This window comes from Macaca nemestrina, chromosome 1 (assembly GCF_043159975.1).
Source record: "Macaca nemestrina isolate mMacNem1 chromosome 1, mMacNem.hap1, whole genome shotgun sequence".
Lineage (NCBI taxonomy): Eukaryota > Metazoa > Chordata > Mammalia > Primates > Cercopithecidae > Macaca > Macaca nemestrina.
In genome coordinates, this window is record NC_092125.1 from 27,223,173 (window position 1) to 27,244,678 (window position 21,506).

A 21,506-nucleotide genomic window follows, 5' to 3' on the forward strand; every position below is an offset into this window, starting at 1 on the left:
TTTGTTTAACAGCTGGCCCGGAAGTTTAAGTGAATCTGAGGCTTGGGCTCCAAAAGTTGCTGTACAGTATTTTATTTTAAAGTAGACATCTGTCCGCTTTCCACTTACGGAGGCCTTACAGTGTGTGTTCTGTGTTACTTGAGTTTAAACGCACTGCAGAATGTATTTACCCTTCTCTTTTGGAAACGTATTCCGGAAGCGAAACCCTGAGTAATCGGAAGTGGTTAGGAGTGAGAGAGCTCCTGGATATGTGGAGGGCCTGGGCGGGCCGGCTTCAGAATGGAAGAGGTCTGTGAGAAGTTAGCCTGGTGATACCGATCCGAAGAGCCTATGAAGTGAAGCCCCCTGAAATACGGAGAATAAGAATCTTACAGGTAAATCCGAGGACAAGCAGGTATAACTAAGGATGTTGGAAAGGGACGGAGGTCTGGCTGGAGCTTGGTGGCCAGTAGCTTTGGATTTAGGGAACGATTGTTGTTCCGGGAAGGCTTTTTCAGACAGGAATGGAACTTCGGTTTCGACTTCCCGGGACAGCAAAGGTTGACAGACTTGTCGCTTCCCGGCCTATCGCTCTCATACCTGCTCACTCCCCCTACTTACTTCTTCACCCCCTCACCTTCATTTGGCATTTGCCAGCACGCACTCGGTGTGCTTGTACGTTTCGCAGAGCAACTATCAAGGGCAGTTTCAGGGATCGTTACTCTTACGAAGGGTTTTTTGGATACCTCTTTTTGGAGCAATAGACTGTAGTGTAGAAAAGTTTGTGACTGTTAAGAAAGTTAGTCGTCGGGTTCACTAATTGAACTGAGTTGTATCTAGTACTGAGAGCGATCTTTTTTTGTAGTGACACCAGTTGTCATCTAGTGTACAGTTTGTCATATTTATATCATTGCAGTAGCATCACCTTTTTATATGTTTTCTAGTAAATCTGAGTCTGTACTGTAGGCAGTGTGTACATTTCTGAAAGCATGTGCTCAATATATGTTTCTCTTTTTACTTTTGGAGCTACACTATTTTAACTTTATTACCAAAAAAATATGAATTATGTTATCTTGAGTAATATTTTTTCTCGTTTGTTACACATCTAAACAGAAGCTCCTTTTTGATATGTGTGTGTGTGTCTGTGTGTGCATACGAATTGTGTCAGTATGTCTCCTAAGAAAGTAATTACTTTAAAATTCCTCTTGTCGTACGGATGACAAAAAACCACCACAGTAACTTCATTGCCATTGCTTGGCTAAAATTCAGGACACACTTCTGACAATTTAGAGTGTATTGGTGAGGATGGTGAAACGGAATATTTAGAAGTAAACCACCCCTATTTTTTTTTTTTTTTTTTTTTTTTGTGAGACTTTTAGTAGATGTAACAATGCCTTCTGGGAGAAAGGGATATAAGAGACATTTCGCTTTCTAAATGCATGTGTACTAAATACAGAAGCAATTAAAATATCATAACTTTTAAATTAGAGGTACTCAATGAATGTGTTTATATATTGTTTAAATTATTTCATATGCATACATTTCTAGGTTGTTCAGTAGAAGTCTTGGAGTGCATTTTCAGTGGTTAAGGGGAAAAAATGACTACTAAAAATTTAGAAACCAAAGGTAAGTGGCTTTTTTATAATTGTTTTTAAAACATGACATTTATGATGATGTGAAGGAACGTTTGAGCCAGATAACTAGATCTCATGGACGCCCTTGGGAATCATTTGTTATTTCAGATCCCTTTGTGTTTATTTTGTAGTGCAGTGTTTATATTTCAGTACTTTAGATGTACAAGTGAAATTTAACATCATTAATTAGAATTTATTAGGTGGCTGCTCTTAAACATTTAATGTTAATACAAAGTTTTTAACAGCTATATTCCCTATATGCTAGAAGATTAAGATTTAAATAAGAATATACATTTTTAAAGATTTAAGTAGATAGACAAAGCAACTAGGATGTATCAAAGATCTCTTTCATGTTGTATTAGTTTGCTGGGGTTGCTGTAACAAAGTACCATAAACTGTGTGGCTTGAACAACAAAATATATTGTCTCAGTTCTGGAGGCTGGAAGTCCAAGATGAAAATGTCAACAAGGCTATGCTCCTTCAGAAGGCATTAGAGACACTCTCCTAGCTTCCAGTGGCTTGCTGGCAGTCTTTGGTGCTCCTTGTCTTGTAGACGTACCACCCTTATCTCTGCCTTCATATTCACATGGCATTCTCCCTGTGTGCATGTTTCTGGTCTAAATTTACCCTTTTTATAAAGACAGCAGTCATATTGAAAAAGGAACCCAGCCTACTCCTGTATGATTTCATCTTAACTAATTACATCTGCAGTGATCCTGTTTCCAAATGAAGTCTCATTCTGAGGTAGTGGGGGTTAGTACTTCAACATATAAAGATTTGGGGTACACAATTCAACCCCTAAATTGCTAAATACAGTAGTCACTTTTTAGTCCTAGCTAGTTTGTCCTCTCTAATATTTAATACTGTTGACCATTCCCTGCCTTTTGAGATACTTTCTTTTGATGACTTCCATGATGTCACTTTTATTTTCAGCCTACTCTGTAGCCTTTCACTGTCCAATGCAGTAATTATATGTGGCTATTTGATTTTAAATTAATATTTTCTAAAAATTAAAATTTCAGTTTCTCAGTGACACTTGCCAAACTTCAAGTGGTCAATAGGCAAATATGACTAGTGGCTATTTCAATCACTGAAGAAAATTATGTTGGACAGCACTGCTGAAGCTGTATCTCCTCTGTTTCTTTTTCAGCCTCCTCTCCTTCTTATTTTTCTTTTAAGTATCAGTGCTTTTGACCACTGTTTCTTTTCTACTGTCATGACTTCAGTAATTATCTATATAAATGACTTCCAAATCTATCTATATCCCTGATCTCTTTCCTTATGATTCATACTACTGCTTACTGGCCATCCTTACATAGCTATAGGCAACAATTTTAACATGTCCCATAGTGAACTTCTCCTGACCCAGCTTATTTTTTGGATGGGGTGAATTCTGCATGCTAGAACCATCAGTGAAAGATGGAAAACTGTTTTCTAGATGCCAGTTTTTCAGCAAGCTGACCTCCAGCAGCACACCCTCTCTAAAAGCAGGTTGAAATAAGTTTAGGAAACAAGGAAGAAAGATCATGCCCCTAAATATGTAATTGAATTTAATTCAACTGTGCAACAGCATTTCATAAGTCACCAGAAGGCTTTTATACCATTAGATAAGCAAGTCAGAGACTGTAAGGAAAGTAATAAACGGTGGATTAATGGGAAATAAGAGCAGTTAAATAATTAATGTGAAAGCAACCAACATGGTGCTTGTCAAAAAGCAAAAACTAAATACGATATTATGATTAGTCATTAAAAGTACTGGTAAGTCCTCAGTGAGATTAAGTTACTTTTTAATATTTATTATTACTTGTTTTTAATGAGGATTAGAGTTATAAGGTACTTTAACAAACATGATTTTTTGTGATCTTAATTATCCAGTAAGGTAAATAATTCTATTAGCCATATTTCTGTTTAATCTGTCATCTGATGTTAGTGAACAAAAGTTACTCGTATTGCATGGCCTGTGAAAAGGTGTACTTGGTTGACATTTGTCAGTTGTCTGTACTTCCTGTAACTGCCTCAGGAGATAAGTACAGTTGGTTTGGTAATAGCAACAGAACTTCCTCTCAGAAGACATTTGAGCAGTACTGTCATCATAAGAGGGATGTATCATGGCTGCTAGGGCTGTTTCTGAAAAGGAAACATACAGTAAATAGTAATAACTAGAAACTTAAAATCCAAAGCTTTTCTTGGATGTGGGATTAAAATTAAAAATAAAGCTATTGAAGTCAAATAGTTTAGTAATAGTAGACCAAATAGGAAGGTCTGAGATATTTAAATATTTTTGATTCCATAAAATAGTCTAACACTAGTTCTGTAGAATAAAAGGTATTAGGTAAAAAAGGTATTCCATGAGCAGGTAAATTCGAGAAATGCTGTATTAAAAGAGAGGCTATAGGACCTCTTAAGAGTCTATAGTATAACTTTAATACTAATGTACACTGAAACTCCATAGAGATGCAGTATGCAACATTGCCCACACTTATTTGACCAGAGAACTCTATCCATAGAGCCCTTGGTAAGAAGAATGCTTAGATTCCAGTTCAGTAAATCTTGATGTAACTCTTAAGTCCATTGTATGTAACTTATTTTACTAATTTAATAATAGTTAACTAAACTTTATTAGGTGAGATGAGTGACATTTAAAAAGATTCTTGATTTAAAATTACCACATGAGAATCCCTAATTTGTTTTAACTGTTTTATAACTGAATTTGTATATGTTCTGGAAAGTCTTTCAGACTATAACCAAGTTAGGAATTAATGATTTAGGGTAGAGGAAAAAAAATAAAGCAGTTTTTAAATGGGTTAGTTTTTGGATGTTAAAAATGAAACACTCAAGGTAGTCTATTAACAGATTAATAAACTTCAGTAAGCATTTATTCATTTTCTCTGTGACAAGCACCATTTTATTAGTTCATGATACGAAGATTAGGAGGCAGTCCATACCCTGAAGAGCTCCCAACAGTCTAGTCTACAAGAGAAACAAATTATTTTTGAAATATATACTACCATATTTGCATTACTCTAAAAGCACCAAGGGAGGGGAGAAGGATGAGGTTAAGTGCTTTGTCCAAGGTCACACAATACATGGCAGTAGGGACTTAAGTTATTTTAACTCAGACTCTAGTGAGTTAGAGTTCTTTTCACTACCCCATTCTGCTGACTTAGGTACCTCTCATCATAGATTGAAGTTTTATGAATAAAAGAGAAATATTTGTTCAATGACAGACTATGAAATTTTTTTTGCCTCAATATTCTAGAGCACGGGTTGGCAAATTGTGGCCCTCAGCCTCCTGAGAGTATTTGCAATCAGTTTGATAATAGTGGACATTAACACTATTTAAGCCAAACAGTATCCTGAATTTAAAAAATTCTGTTCTTCCCATTATTAGACCTATGTTATCAAAAAACTGTATTCAATTATTGTTGTTATAGTTTGAATTTCATCGATAAATTTTTTTTCTCTTATTAAATACTTACATGGTATCCTCAATTTTACCTTTTGGTTCACAAAGCCTAAAATATTTACTCTTTGGTCCTTTACAAAAGAAGTTTGCCAGCTCCCATTCCAGAATGTTAGACTAGTGACCTTCTTTGTTCTTGCCGTACATTTCACCAATCCTGGTAGGCAATACGAATGAGCAAACCTTAGACATGTTTTAGTTCATTGATAATAGATCACAGGTGGAAGTAATGATAATGAATAATTTAAGGATTGTTTTGTTGGTTCCCTTCGAATAGTGGGGAAGAATAAGGATTGGTGTTTTTCTTGACTTAAGCATCACTCATAACTATGGAGCTGTTACCATAGGTCCTTGTCTTCCCACTTGAGATACGATAATTATTCATAAATGTGTCCTGGATTGTGCCTACTGCATATGTAATAAAGGTTTCTACATATGTCACAAGGAAAAATAGAATTATGAAAGTTACCAGGTGAGAAAATGTAAAGCCTTGGCTCTTCTGCCTGCTTACCTATGCACATTAGCTAGAATCATAGTTATTACTGAGAAGGAACGGTCATGTAATATATAATACAACTTTGATATTCATAAATGCTTGAGTAAGTAGAACAGTTTAAATAAAGTTAAGAGTAAATTGGAATAGAAACAAGTTGATTGAACTTCTTGATTTCCCAACAAGGTATTTTGTTCAAAAAGAGATTTCTGTTAAATACGTATTAATGATTCTTTGCCTTTTAAATTTAACATTAATCATTTTGTAATTTGTTCTTGTATCTCTGTTACTTAAAATTCCAGCTCAAAAATGTTACAGCTTGCCTAGAAATCGTATTTGACCATAATGGAAGTATCACACCTGTTTTTTATTTCCTCAGCCTCAGTGGGCCTGAACAATGGCTCTAGTGTGTATTTTTATTGTTGATGGCTTTTATTAATTTATAGTTAATACATGATTCTACGTTACTTCTTAAATGCCAGAATGTCTTATTGACAAAATTAGACAAGTTAGTTAAGTTTAGACAAATTTAAAATCAGATTTTAAGAATACAGGTGGCTAGGTGTGATGGCTCACACCTGTAATCCAAGCACTTTAGGAGGCTGAGGCCAGAGAATTGTTTGAACCTAGGAGTTCAAGACCATTCTGGACAACATGATAAAACCCCGTCCCTACAAAAAAAAAAAAAAAAAATTACTTGGTCATGGTGGCACATGCCTGTAGTCCCAGCTACTTGGGAGGCTGAGGTGGGAGGATCACCTGAGCCCAGGAAGTCAAGGCTGCAGTGAGCTGTTTTTAAATGATTCAGTGGAAATTCTCTTTGTCAGTGCTACCATGCTTTGTTTTAACTAATTTACCAAACCCAGCATGTTAGGCATTTATTTCACTTTCTGAAGTACTCCTTTGTTTACCTTTTTAAAAGTAGAGTCAGTCCCAAGGCCCAAGGGGTGTTTAAACTTAGCTTACATTTCATATAGAAATGACACTATTTTATTCTAATGTAAAATGTTTTGTAAAATAGAACATATTAACTATACCTCAGATATGTTTCCACCTCCTGTCTAATTAACATAACTCAAGATTCCCAGAACATCTCTACATGGGAAAAATTTGAAAAAAGTAAATCTGTTAATTGAATAAATAGTCCTATAGTCTAGCAATATAACTTTAGGATTTACATAAGAGAATGAAAGTCAGAATTATATTTTATGGCATTAAATAAATTTATTTCTCTCCAGATCAACATCCAAAGTTTATTAGGAGTTTATATAAATAATAATAAAAGCAATAGGACCTAACATTTAATGAGTGCTTACTGTGTCAAATACCATTCTAAACAGTTTACATGTATTCTTATTTATTTTTAAGTACTATATAAGTCATAGGCATTGAGCATGCAAATAAATAAATAGTAAGGACATTAGGCATAGATCCACAGATTACACTGGTAGAGTGATTTTGGAAGGCATTTCGGCCATACAGATCTTCAACAAACCCATTGATTTTATGCTTGGGAATTTATTTGAAAAAATAATTCAGAAGTTAAGAAAAATATGTAGGCATAAAAGTGTTCAATAAAGTCTTATTATAGTGAAAAATTTAAAAGAGTCTAAATATTCAACAGTAGAATAATAAGAAAGTAAATGCTATATTAACTTATATTCTAGCCATAAAATAAAAAATATGTTAAGCTTACAAAATTTATTACAAGTATAAAAGGAATTCTGTTTTAAGTCTTTGTTTTAGGAGATTGTATTACACACATATATATATACACACACACATATATATACATACACATATAGAGAGAGAGAGAGTGTCTACAGTATGCCACGCATTTGATCTTATTACATATATATATATGGTTTGGTTGGACAGTGATGAATTCACTGAAGACCAATCAGTAGTTCATGATTGTCCTTAATGTTTCTATAGACATAAAATTTCTATTGAAATATTTTTATACCACTTATTGCACACTTATTATATATTATCATGTAATACATTTTATCTTTTTATATGTATGTCCTGTCCCCTAAATTAGGTAGTAAATTTCTTAAGCATAGTGGTCTTACCTGATAGAATGTCTAGCCTACATTAGGTACCCAGCACCATGTTTGCTGCCCATGACCAGTCAAAGTTCATCATTCTAATCATTGTCACTGATCTGTGTGCTCCTCTTTTGTCCCTCTCCTTGTTATCATTCATTTGTTTATAACATATATATATATAAAAAACATATATATATGAATACTACATGCAAGGCACTTTTTTGGGAATACAGTGCACTCAAATTGAAAGCCACTAGATGGAATGAGAGAACAATAAAATAACTGGGTATGATACGGTGAAAGTGAGGTATAAGGATGTTTAATCTGACAATTCAGTGTAGTTTCACTTCTGTAAGCAGGGCATAAACTGTTAGGCCTAAGAATAGGATTGAATCTTTTCTTAATACATTTTTCAGTGTAACATATATGTTGCTTCCTCTTACTACAAGAGTTCACAAAAACAGATGAATCTCTTATGATGTAGATGGTTTCAAATGTGCATATATATAGCTAACATTTATTTTTAACTAACATTATTGAGTGTCTACAGTATGCCAAGCATTTGATCTTATTACATTTTTTCTTACCAAAATTCTGTAGCAAAGTTGTTATCATCTCTAGTTTGCAAATTAGGAAATAGAGATTCATGGAAGATTAAATTATTTACCTGGGGTTATACTAGGAAGTAAAAGTCAGAACCAAATACTCTGATTCCAAATCTCTGGTCTACTGAAGGAAAGTTTAAACATGTACCTTTTGTTGATACATGATTGTTTTGAAAATTACTTTTTCTCTGATTTTTTTTTTTTGCATTCTTTTTAGTGCGAGTAATTTTGAATATAGGGTTTAGCATTTTCTTAGCAATTTCTTGCTTAGAAAATTTCTTAGCATTTTCTTGGCATTTCTTCTTGGTAAGTTTCTGTTTTGTTTCCTTTTTGTTAGTCACCCTTACTTCATCCCCAATCCGAGGAGCAGGAGATGGAATGGAAACTGAGGAGCCACCTAAATCTGTTGAAGTTACCTCTGGAGTCCAATCTAGAAAGCATCATAGTCTTCAGAGTCCATGGAAGAAAGCAGTTCCATCAGAGAGCCCAGGAGTTCTTCAGCTAGGGAAAATGCTCACTGAAAAAGCAATGGAAGTTGAAGCTGTAAGAATATTAGTTCCCAAAGCTGCTATAACTCACGATATCCCCAACAAAAACACAAAGGTTAAGTCTCTGGGACATCATAAAGGAGAATTCCTTGGTCAGTCAGAGGGAGTTATAGAACCTAATAAGGAACTCTCAGAAGTAAAGAATGTATTAGAAAAGCTCAAGAATTCTGAAAGAAGGTTACTACAGGACAAAGAAGGTCTTTCAAACCAGCTCCGTGTACAGACAGAGGTAAGAACAGCCTTAATTGATATAATGAGTGCTACTCTTTACGTCTGGACCTTTTGAATCTGCATGTTAGAAAACTACATTTCTTTATGGGAATGTCATTTATCCTAGCTTGTCATTTCTCTAAAACGCTTCCTCTTAAATTTCTCATTCTCTCTCAGTTCTCTAGAGATACTTTATATTGGGAACTTATACTCTAAACCTCATTGAAGATGGAGGTGTGAGGTGCTTTGGACAAGACCACCAATAAGTTACAAAAGTAGGTTACAATTATAAACTGCCAGACCAAATATTGACCAAGTCAGGCGTAGTAATTGACCAGCAGTCCTTGTTTTAAGGATCCATAAGTTTCAAGTATTTTTGCCTGTGTGTACAGGATACTTGGAATAAAGAGAAAGGTGGTATAACTTACTGTGTCTTCATTGTAAATGAAAAAAATCTGTATTGCTTAAGGGTGTTGCTTTAATCTTTGCATCTTAGTAAAAATTGCCTTGCCCCTTCCCTTGTTTCTCTATTAGACCATACGTCTTTTGGCTAGATACAAGTCTTCTTCATAAGTGAGACCATGGTTAGTGGTTTTTATCCAAATAATTTTTAAATAACTAGTTTCTCATTACAAAATGTAGTACAAATTTATGTTGTAAAAATTTTAGAAAATACAGAAAAACACAATGAAAATAGTGCCACCTGAATCATTTCATCCAGCTATACCTGCATAACCATATACATTGAGTTCACTTAGTGTTATAACCCACTTTTTTCAGTTATTAATGTTCTGCCATGTCACAGAATATTCTATTACAATGTCATTATTAATAGCAACAGTGTTCTTCAATAGCTATACCATATACCAATACCCATTATTGGATATCTGTTTTGATTTTTTGCTGTTTTCAATAATGATGTAAAGAACATACTTAGAAACATACTGGATTACTTCCTTTGCTTTATTTTTTAAAAGTAATTTCTTAGGATGCAATAGACTAACTTATACATATTGAATAAAAAACATAAGACATTCTAAGTCATGTTTTTTATCAAAATGTATTGGTTTTGTTTTAATTTTTTTTCCTTTAAGTGTTGACTGGAACTATTTGTTATTTTCATAATGATTTTTACTCTTATTACAAGAAGCTCAGTTTATTACCACATGGACTGTGGATATAGATGTATAGAGAGTAGTGGAGAGATATGGTTTGTATATCGTACAGAACTTAAATATTTAATTTTACTTTTTGATAGAGGCTTTAAGTCACGGAGGTCCAAAATTACACAGAAACACAGTCTCTTTTTGTTAATTTTGTTACATTAAAGTTAGTGATATTACTTTGAGCTTGTTGTATTGATTATGTTCTCTTCTAGGTAAATCGTGAGTTAAAAAAGTTACTGGTGGCTTCTGTTGGGGATGATCTTCAGTATCACTTTGAACGTCTAGCCCGTGAGAAAAATCAGCTTATTTTAGAAAATGAAGCCCTAGGTCGAAACACAGCTCAGCTTTCTGAACAGTTAGAACGTATGTCAATACAGTGTGATGTATGGCGAAGTAAATTCCTTGCAAGCAGGTATTTTCTACAGCAAATAGTATTTCATTTCCTAGGTTTTGCTCCATCAGGTTTTTGATCTATAACACAAGAAAGTAGATGGTAATGTGAAAATTTCTGACTAAGGTCATCAAAGTACTTCATTTGAGATGTGGACTCTCTCTCCTCTGGATAGTCACACAGTCTTCCTAAATGGAGAAGTGATATAAGGATCATCCCTTATTCCCGAGTTCTAGTTTACTGTATAGTAAAAATACAGTGTTTAAGACTGAAACAAAACTGTAAATTCAGACGTCTAGTAAACATTAAAATCACAAAAAGTCAAACTAAATTATTTTTCTCCATTTAAATATTTGAACTCCCTAAGATAATATTATTCATTCTAAATGCTCTCTTCTCATAGTTCTTTTAACCATATAATAAAGCTTCTCAACCTTTTTCTCTCCATGCACAAATAGAAAATTATAACATTTTTATGACATACTGGATGAGGCTACTCTCATATGGCGGCGAAAACGCCAGGGTCCTCATCCAGGCCTCTCGACACACTGGTGGTTGGGAAACTGTGCTATATAGTATGATTCTTTGTCTGTTTATCCCCTCCCTGCCTCAATTTACAGTTACCGGATAACAAGATCTGGATGTTATCCATTTTTGTATTTCTGGTACTTAGCAATATACTTTACAGAGTATGTTTAATAACTGTTGATTTAAATTGAATCATCTGGAGATTTCTCACAAAACAGCCATAGGTTTACAGGGTGTATTTGAAGAACCATTGATTGTGATGAATACATTTTTAGGAAAATGTTTTTTTCATGTCTTAATATCTCTGACACTTTTTAGTAGTTGTTCACTCTCTTAACAGTGTTTCATTTATCTCCTAATTGTGCTAGTTCATTATGCTATTTGGAAAAATGAACTATTTATTCACTTAGAATGAAAGTTAATTGAGTTGATTCTTACTGAACATTTTTTAAGAGGCAAATCATGCATATATTATACAAATTACTGCAATATGCAACTTTTTAACATTCTGATCAACACCAATAGTAACATTTCATTAAATTTTTAAATAAAAATTAAATACGATTTTATTGGTATTTTAATTGATGTAATCTTCTAATGTCAAAATTGTTTTCATTTTGAGGAATTTGGTAGTAACTGCAGTCTCAGACTTAAATTTTAATTTTAAATTTTTCAGCTGATTAACCATACTTGAACATTTTGCTTCAATTGCATCAATAGAAAATTGGTTAAATAAAATTTTGTGTATCCAATCAGTAGAAAACATGAAGCTAATTTTTGAAAAAAGGGAATGAGATAGCTCTATATGTGCTAATATGGAAAAGTCTCTAAGATAAATTATTAAATGAAAAACTAAGATTTAGAAAAGTGTGTATTCAGTATCTCTTTTTGTAAATAAAATGGATAAATTTATTTTAACACATATGTATATGTTGAAACATACATAAATTATTTTTTTTGAGAAGTGTAAAAAAACCTTGTTGGCTGCATATAAAAGAAGGATAGGGATGCTGGGCATGAGGAAAGACTTTATATAAGTCTTTTTATATCAATATTTTTCTGAGGGCAAAGAGGTAATTGAGTGTAAGAAGATAATTTAGTTTTGTTTGCCTTTTTAAGTTTTTCTGTGTTTAAAAACACTTAATAATTTTTTCTTTCAAATTTTGGTCAATCTAGAGTAAGATTGAGATGTACTCCAAAAGTCATTGTATAGGAAAGTTGAGTAACTTTTGCCTTTGTCATTGTCTCAATGAATATTTTAACTGAATCTTTTTAATGAACTCTAAGCTCATAAACATTTTTAGTGTTCTTCAGTCAAAATTTAAAAACTGTGAAGTAACTATACTATGTTAAATCTTTGTTAGCTTCTGAAAGTGACAGTCACAAAGTAGTATATTCAATTTTTTACACTGTATTACTGTCAGCAAATTTATATGTAAGATTTTAATCTTTTTCAGGGTAATGGCAGATGAGTTAACCAACTCAAGAGCAGTTTTACAGCGTCAAAACCGTGATGCACACGGGGCTATACAGGATCTCCTAAGTGAACGGGAACAGTTTCGTCAAGAAATGATAGCTACCCAGAAGTATGGCACTTGTTTACATTCTGAACTCTTCTGCTTTCTCCTGCAAATTATGTTATTGTACTTTTGTGTTTGTTTGTTTGTTTGTTTTTGTTTTTGGTGTGTCTACATTTGATAACTTACTGAGCATATACTTTTAGTAGCATTTTAAAATAGATGCTCTGGGAGGGAGGAGGACTAAAAAAATAGAAGGCATGCTTTTCACATTCTTAATTGGGGAAATAATTAGTTATGTCTGTATTAGAAGGATTCTCTGGATTTAAAAGCAATTGCTGGTTATAGTTGTAGTCATACAGTTTTTGGTAGAAGCCAAGGAGTGTACCTGTCTCTCCTGTGGAAGGAGATATTTTTGAAGACTTCCTGCAGTATTAGAGCTTATTTTCATGTCCATATACTCCAGAACTATCAAAATTGATGGTCTTCCTTAAAAGCCTTTTGCATTTTTATGTAGTTGATTTATTACAGATAGAATCAGTAAGTGTCAAAGAGCAAATTATAGGGGACACTAGAAGAAAGAACACACAAGAAACCTCTAGCCAGTTTAATCAGGAAAAAAAGAGAAGATATACATTACCAGTATCAGGAATGAAGGGGGGGGGTACAATATAGACTCTATACACATAAAAAAGATAATACAGAAATGTTATGAACAAATCCATGTCAATAAATTCAGTAATTTAGATGAAATGGACAAACTCCATGAAAAACAAACTACCAAAGGTTACTCAAGAACAAATAGATAACCTGAATAGCCCTAACCTGTTAAAACAAATATAATTTATAGTTAAAAATTAAATATTTTCCAGTAAAGGAAATTCCAAGTCTAGATGGATTCACTGATGAATGCTAGTAAACATCTAAGGAAGACATAAAACCAAATTTACAAAAATTATTCTAGAAAATAGAAGAGAAGGAAACAATTTCCAGCTCATTTCATGAGGCCAGCATTATCTTGATACCAGAACCATTAGCCAAAAACCACCAACTAATATCTCTAATTGACATAAATGCAAAAATCCTTAACAGAATTTTAGTGAATCAAATCCAACAATACATAAAAAGTTTTATACATTATGACCAAGTAAAGTGAATCCCAGGAATTGTAGATTGATTTAGCATTCAAGAATCAATTAATGTAACTCACCAAAAAAGAAAAACTGTATGAATATCTCCATAGTTTCACAAATTATGTAAGTAGTTCCTATACTAAAAGGTGAGAACGAAAAGAAGTACTATTTGTTAAATGATTTTCAGGCAACAACCTAGTAGATTAACATATGCTTTCTGTAGTCTAACTTACTGGACTAAGACATCCAAATTTATGGAACTCTGAGAGAGAAAGGGATCAGGGAAAGATGTTATATAATTTCAGAAATATTTTTATTACTTATTTACTATTATTAATTTTTACATTTTGCTCTCTTACTAATGTCCAGTGTTCATGTGTGTTCTATGCAGATTATTGGAGGAGCTCTTAGTCTCTTTGCAATGGGGAAGAGAGCAAACTTACTCCCCTAGTGTACAACCCCACAGCACAGCAGAGCTAGCATTAACAAATCACAAGTTGGCAAAAGCAGTAAATTCTCATCTTCTGGGAAATGTTGGCATTAACAATCAAAAAAAGATTCCATCAACAGTTGAATTCTGCAGCACTCCAGCTGAGAAAATGGCTGAAACGGTAAAATATTTTCTCTTTTGTGATCTGTGGAACTTCTAAGACTGTCCTCTTACTGAAAGGTGACATATTATCATGGAAAGTGTTTGGCATTAGGAATTAGGAAATGTGGGATAAACCACTCATGCTATTGAGTGTGTTATCTTGGAGGAAATTATTTCCTCTTCTGAACTTTAATATTTTCTAACACTACTATTCTATTTTTAAGGACAAAAAAAGTAATTGTTTTGAAAGAGGTCCTATGTTTTAGCTATTGAGTCACTGATAATCCTTTTCTTGAGTTCATTTTGATATAAAAACCACTGCGTAGAATTTTTAATGTAGTAGATTAAATCAGTATATTAATAGATTAGATTACTTCTGATCTAAGCAATTACTTAATTCCCACATATAGATGGAAATGTATCAAGTACTACAGAACAGATAGTATAGTCCTGGATGAATTCAAGGTCCATGCAGCTGGCTTGTCAAATACTCATCTCACATTTCTGTGACAACAACCAAGTTCACCTTCATTACAGCTCCCATGTCCCCATCCTGGGTCACTGCCAGTCGCCGTAACTTTTGCACTATTAAAATCTTCAACTCAACATCTCTCTCTCTCTCTGTGATCTGTGATCTCAACTTTTTTTCTTTCCAACTCTGATTCTTCATTCTGACTCCCTGGATGTGAACACATCTTTGATCACATGATTGTTTTTATTCCCTCGCTCCCTGTGTTTTTTTCTGTATCTCATCAGCTCACTCTTCTAGTTTCTCGTCCGGCTCTAGCTTGCCTAGACTCTACTCATAAGTGCCTTACTGCCTTATCTTCCTCTCCGAGTACGCTGAAAACCCCAGTCCTGTGTCAGTTCAGCTGTTTGCCTTTTTGTTTCAGTACCCGTCAAATACTACCTCACATTCAGCAGATGACTTTCCTGCCTAATCCACAGAAGAAAAAGGGGACAGAGGCAGAAAACTGCCTGAAGGTCTCATTTGACATCTAGAAGCCTATCTGTATGGCAGCATACATTTCTCTGAGAGGAAAAGGTGTCCTTCCTCTTCTAAGCATACCTCCCCTCTAGGCTCTGGCTTCCCCCTCAACAGTTATTCTTTCTCTGTGTTGGTTCTTTCCTTTTGGCTTAAGAACATGTCCAAGCATCATTCATCTAAAAAAGAAAAATCTTCCCTCTATTGTAAGATCTCCGGATATGGCTTTATCATCTTCCCTTCACATCCAAGAATCTTGGACAAGTTGTCCATACATGTTTGTATTTACACACCATCCATTCCTCAATTACTGCCATCACTTACATCTGTAGACTTCCTGCCCCACTATTCTCAGTAAGTACTCTTAAAAAGGTCATGAACATTTACTATCATATTATACTGTATCAAGCATTCCTTCCTTGAAACTCCCTTGACCTTTGTAACATCACTCTTTCTTGGCCCTCTCTGAACTCTTTCTTCTTCATAGACATTTTTCCTCCTTTAGATGTTGATGCTTCATAGGAATCTGTTTTCCCCTTTTCAAAATCCCTTCATTTCCTGAACACTGTACTCTTGCAATGATTCACTACTTTTGTGACCATTCTTTCTAAGTGTTTGAGGGGGAGGGGCATCCTCTTCCTATGATCCCTCTTGAGCTTTCTTAACATAACATACTTTCTGTATTCTCTTGGTGTTATTCTGTTACCATAGCTTTATGCTTGTGACTGTTCCATCTCAGACTTTTTTCTGAGTCTGAGAGATTTATATCCAGCCAGGCATTTCCATCTACTTGTTTCACAGATGACTAAAACTAGAACCTCTTTTCTCCTTGCTTTTGCATTTGTACACCCCCCCTCCCCTAAAAATCTCCTCCTTTTCCTGTACTCCCTGTCTTGATGAATTATACCTACTCTATAGTGCTGTTTTCAGATTTCCATAAAAAACACATATAAAGCCTGTAGCAGTTTCCAACATATTGTAATTTCTCAATAAATGGTAGCTATCATTTTTACTATTTCCTTCATTCCCCTAGTCCTGTTGATTTTACAGATCTTACCAGTTTTTTTCTAATTTATCCCCTTTCAAGTTCAAACACCTGACTTCCAGCCTAGCCCACTGCAGTTACCTCCTCACTGATACCCTTCCCTGCTTCTTAGCTGCTCCTGCCCTCCCACTACTGCCAGAGAGTTATTTCAGAAGGCCATTTCAGTCATCAAACAGCTCCCAGTTTCCCTCATTATTGAATCAGAATTCATTCATACTGTATAGAAGGCTTTTTATAATCTTTTTTCCATCTCCCCTTCTCAAGAATCATTTCCCAAGTGTCACTACCCACTGCATTTCACATTCCAGCAGGGTTTAACCACTTTTCATGATGCACATAGGCCGTTGTATCTCATGCCTCTGTACATACTTTTTCTTGTCTAGACTGCCTTCTCCGCACCTCTTTTGTTGCCCAACCTCTATACCACCTTTAAGAACCTGCCTTCTCTGAATCTTGCTGGCAATCTGAAGTGTTCCTTCTCCAGCCTTCCATTGTACTTTGCACTTATATCTATAATTGCCCTTTACCGTATTAAATTATAATAGTTTGATTTTCCATCCCTCTCCCAAACTGTAAACTCCTAAAGGGCTGGGGACTTTGTGTTTTTATGTTTCCTCAAGGTCTAGCATAATCCTTTGCACATAGTAAGTGCTCAGCTACTTACTGAATGAGTCACTACCTAAAATTAATCATTTTTATCCAAAACTTTGTTTCTCCTTTTCTATTCTCTTTGTTGGGAAATTGTGTCACTGCCTACTTAGTTGCTGCCAGTAGCATTTGGTGTAGTTGACCACTCCCTCTTTCTTGAAATACTCTTTCCTAGGTTTATATAACCTTATACCGTACAGGCTTTTCTCTTTTATCCATCCATTTTATTTCACTAGACCATGTTAGGTATCCTCAGGGCTTGATTTAGATCCCCTTCTTCTCCCAGTCTTTTATCCACCACATTTTCCTATTCAATAAAACTGACAGCCCTTCTTCCTTAGTGTCTCTTAAACTTTTCAGTCCCGTTGCTTCAAGGTACCATCATTAGCTAGATTATTACAATAACCTCCCTTTTTCTGTTCTTCTTATGTCTGCTTATGCATACTGCTTCCTCCATCCCCCATACTGTGTATAGAATGATCTCTCTGAAAGGCACCCTGCATAAAATCCTTCCCCATCACTTTCAGGCTAAAATACAGAAACCTTTCTGTTCATATTAGTGTGTCAGTCTCCTGCTCCTGAATTCCCTCAGCATTTTGTTTCACTCTCTCTCTCTAAAGACCTGCAATGTAATAACATCTTTATAGTATTTGAGAACTTATTTTCTCTTCTAAATTTATAAACAACGTTAAGGTAAGCCCTTCATCTTTGCTTATCCTCTAGCACAAAACCAAATTCCATAAAAATAGAAGGATCTCAAAAATTAAATTGAAAAAGCAGTCTAGTTGAAAAATAGAGGTGCTAAAGTAAGTTGATGGCTCTTAAATAATGCCAGGACATTCTTAGAGTAGTGATGGCTCTTTGGGTTTGGTGGTAACTTAGAAGGGAAAAAAAAAATCTGCAGGACCACATAACCGCTAGGGAAACAGGCATCACCAGCCATTCCAGAAAGCTGCTTTGAACAAGCCTTATATAAGAAAGAGAGAAAGCACTTTTCCTGATTCATTTCACAATTCTTTCCAATTGCAGTGCTTGTTACCTTTGTACCATAACCCAAACACATCATGTGGTGGTGATTAGGAAAATACGAACATGTGAATCGAGAGCTGTGAGCCAGGCACGTTATCCCTGCCCTTAACTGGAGAACTTTTTTCAGCTCAAGAGTTCCTGTTTTGGGTCTCAGTAAAGGAGACAGATTAGGAAAAATCAGAGGAGAAGAAGAATTAGGAGAGCATTGTGTTGTGGAATCCAGGAAACAAAAACATGGCTGTAATCATAAAATACTGCATATAAATTAGAAAAAGAGAAATGAAAAGCCATTGATACTATAAATGAAAAGTTATCAAGGATTTTGAAATATCATTTCCATAGAAGAATGGATCCTTCTATTTTTATGGAATTTGGTTTGGTGCTAGAGGATAAGCAAAGATGAAGGGCTTACTTTAACATTGTTTATAAATTTAGAAGAGAAAATAAGTTCTCAAATACTAAAGATGTTATTACATTACAGGTCTTTAGAGAGAGAGAGAAACAAAATGCTAAGGGAATTCAGGAGCAGGAGACTGACACACTAATATGAACAGAAAGGTTTCTGTATTTTAGCCTGAAAAATATAGAAATCTTGATTCTGAGCAGTTGAATGAAAGATTGAAGAGGGGAAGTAGTAAGTCCATTTTGGTTAAGGAAAAAAAAAATTGACATCACTTAATGATATAATTGACATATAAAAAAACTGACATCACTTAATGATATAACCTCATTTTCTTCTCTGTTTTCCTGCTTTCCTACCAATATCTGTGAAACATTAATGTCATCATTTAAAAATATATGTAACCTAGATAATCTAGTAATTAGACATCAATGTTAAATTTACAGCTTAAGAAAGGAAGTAAGTTGTCTTTTCAATCAGATTCGTCATTCAGTTTTTATAAGTTACATATTAATGAAGTGGAACTTTATAGGTAGGTATACATCAATGAAATCATAGGCTTTTACTATCTATATTGCATACTTCTGACATTATATCTTATTTTCCTTAGGTTCTAAGAATTTTAGATCCAGTTACCTGTACAGAGAGTTCACCAGATAATCCATTTTTTGAGTCTTCATCAACCACCTTACTTGCTGCAAAGAAAAATATTGGACGATTTCATCCCTATACTAGATATGAAAACATAACTTTCAATTGCTGCAATCACTGCCAGGGAGAACTGATTGCCCTTTAACAGTCAATATGTTGGAGGCATGCTAAGGTACTTGCTCATTACCCAAGAGTCATTATTATTTGGGAACTGGGGTTCTTACAATGCTAGAAGTAATATCACTTCCTATTTACAAAATGTATACACCCAAAGATGTTTTATGTATTAGACTCCAGATTACCCTTTCTTAATAAATATCTCAGGGTAAGTAAAGAAACTGTATAGATATATTTAAAATAGAGAATACTTTCCAAGCAATACATGATACTTTTCCTAAAAGACTCTAAAAGAAAAAGATTCTGCAACTCTCTTTTAAGCACTAAATTATTGTTTATCTTGCTGGATATTTTATATGAACAGTGTTTATTTAGATGCACTAAAGCAAAGGTAGGCAAACTACAACCATGGGTCAAATATGGCCACACCCATTCATTTGCTATTGTCTAAGTTGCTTTTGCATTACAACTGCAGAGTTGAATAGATGCAGCAGATCCTTTACAGAAAAAGTTTTCTGACCCCAACTCTAAAGTAACTGTAGTAGGAAGCTGGAGGACTTTCTTTCCCTTTATGGTAATTTTTTGAGCTACAAAAGAGCCTTGCAGAAATGGATGAAGGGATTAATCTTTTAAAAATAAATGCTATATGATAAAAAAATATTTTACAGCCAAATTAACAGGTACTTCAGCAAAACATGCTAATTTTATGCAGGGGATTCTGTATTCGGAATGGACACAATCTGACATATATAAAAGAAACAGATTATTAACTATTGACTCTTATTTAGCAAATGCAACAGACAAGAATATCCAACTTGATATTTATAAAAGGTAGACTTTTTCTAAAACAGTATATAAGCTCAAAGAAAAAAATGCAATCTATCAATTAATATATATTATGTAATATATATTATTGTGTATTTATGATTAGCCATCATAAATGCCCATTGCTTGGCCTTTAAGAATAATCACATAATATTTATATCAAATTATACAAATTTGTTGCAGAAGTGCCTGTCAGAGAAATCATCAAAAGACAAACCTGGTCAAATAATAGTAATTGTAATGTCTATGATTTTTTTTTGTCTGACTCATCTGAGTTATATTTAGTTTTCAAGTGGCAATAAATTTATCTACCTTCTTTATTGTGACTATTCCTTTTTTCCCCCAGAATTAGTGCTTTGATTTAGGTCTTTGTCTAGCTTAACTACTTCCAATTGATTCTTCAGCCTTTTCTTTTAGGTTTACTTACTATAAAAGTCTCAGAAGAAAACATAAGGGGAAAGCTTCACGACATTGTATTTGGCAATGATTTTTTTGAATATGACAACAGAAGCACAGGCAACAAAAGAAAAAATAGATAAATTGAATTTCATCAAAATTTCCAATTTTTGTGCATCAAAAGAGGAGTGAAAAGGCAACACAGAGAATGGGAGAAGATGTTTGCAAATTATATCTCTGATAACCGTCTAGTGTCCAGAATATATAAAGCACTCCTACAACTCAACCACCAAAAAACAACCCAATAAAAATTAGCAAAGGGGCTGGGCATGGCGGCTCATGCCTGTAATCCCAGCACTTTGGGAGGCTGAGGTGGACGGATCACCTGAGGCCAGGAGTTCAAGACAAGCCTAGCCAACATGGTGAAACCCCATCTCTACTAAAAATACAAAAAATTAGTTGGCATGGTGGTGGGCACCTGCAATCCCAGCTACTCGGGAGGCTGAGGCAGATAATTTTTTGAACCTGGGAGGCGGAGGTTGCAGTGAGCCGAGATCACGCCACCACTGCACTTCAGCCTGGGCAACAGAGTGAAACTCTGTCTCCAAAAAAAAAAAAAAAAAAAAAATTAGCCGTGCATGGTGGTGGATGCCTGTATTCCCAGCTATTTGAGAGAGTGAGGCAGGCAAATTGCTTGAACCCGGGAGGTGGAGGCTGCAGTGAGCCGAGATCACGCATTGCTCTCCAGCCTGGGCAACGAGAGAAACTTCATCTCAAAAAAAAAACAACAAAAAAAAAATTAGCAAAGGACCTGAATAGACATTTCTCCAAAGAGGACATACAGATGGCCAATAAGCACATCAGAAGATGCTCAACATAACTACTCATTAAGGAAATGCAAATTAATACCACTTCACATCCATTAGGATGGCAATTATCAAAAGAGCAAATTATAAATGTTGTCAAAGATCTGGAGAAATTGGAAACCTTATGCATTGTGTGTGGGAATGTAAAATGTTGAAAACAGTGTGGCAGGTCCTCAAAATATTAAACATACAGTTGCCATATGGCCTAGCAATTCTGCTTCTAGGTAGATTCCC

General features: G+C 34.5%; 1 protein-coding gene across 2 annotated transcripts; it reads left to right on the plus strand.

The window, feature by feature from the left end:
* Positions 1-17: 17 nt before the first annotated feature.
* LOC105493021 (basic leucine zipper nuclear factor 1) lies at positions 18-20,326 on the plus strand. Of its 2 annotated transcripts, XM_011760443.3 has the most exons (7): positions 18-374; positions 1,528-1,605; positions 8,563-9,002; positions 10,362-10,561; positions 12,526-12,654; positions 14,110-14,329; positions 19,028-20,326. In XM_011760443.3, the coding sequence occupies exons 2-7, from the start codon at positions 1,578-1,580 to the stop codon at positions 19,211-19,213; spliced, it is 1,203 nt and encodes a 400-aa protein (XP_011758745.1). In that variant the 5' UTR covers positions 18-374; positions 1,528-1,577; the 3' UTR covers positions 19,214-20,326. The 2 variants fall into 2 exon arrangements, with proteins under 2 accessions (XP_011758745.1, XP_011758746.1); XM_011760444.3 differs by lacking the exons at positions 18-374; positions 1,528-1,605 and adding an exon at positions 5,544-5,675.
* The last annotated feature ends 1,180 nt before the right edge of the window (positions 20,327-21,506 follow it).

What these genes read in the sequence shown, in the direction of transcription:
- LOC105493021 (XM_011760443.3), top strand. Translation starts at nt 1,578, where the DNA reads ATGACTACTAAAAATTTAGAAACCAAAG. An exon ending in TAAAAATTTAGAAACCAAAG is followed by an intron (nt 1,606 to 8,562) that starts GTAAGTGGCTTT and finishes CCTTTTTGTTAG; the next exon opens with TCACCCTTACTTCATCCCCA. An exon ending in AGTAAATTCCTTGCAAGCAG is followed by an intron (nt 10,562 to 12,525) that starts GTATTTTCTACA and finishes AATCTTTTTCAG; the next exon opens with GGTAATGGCAGATGAGTTAA.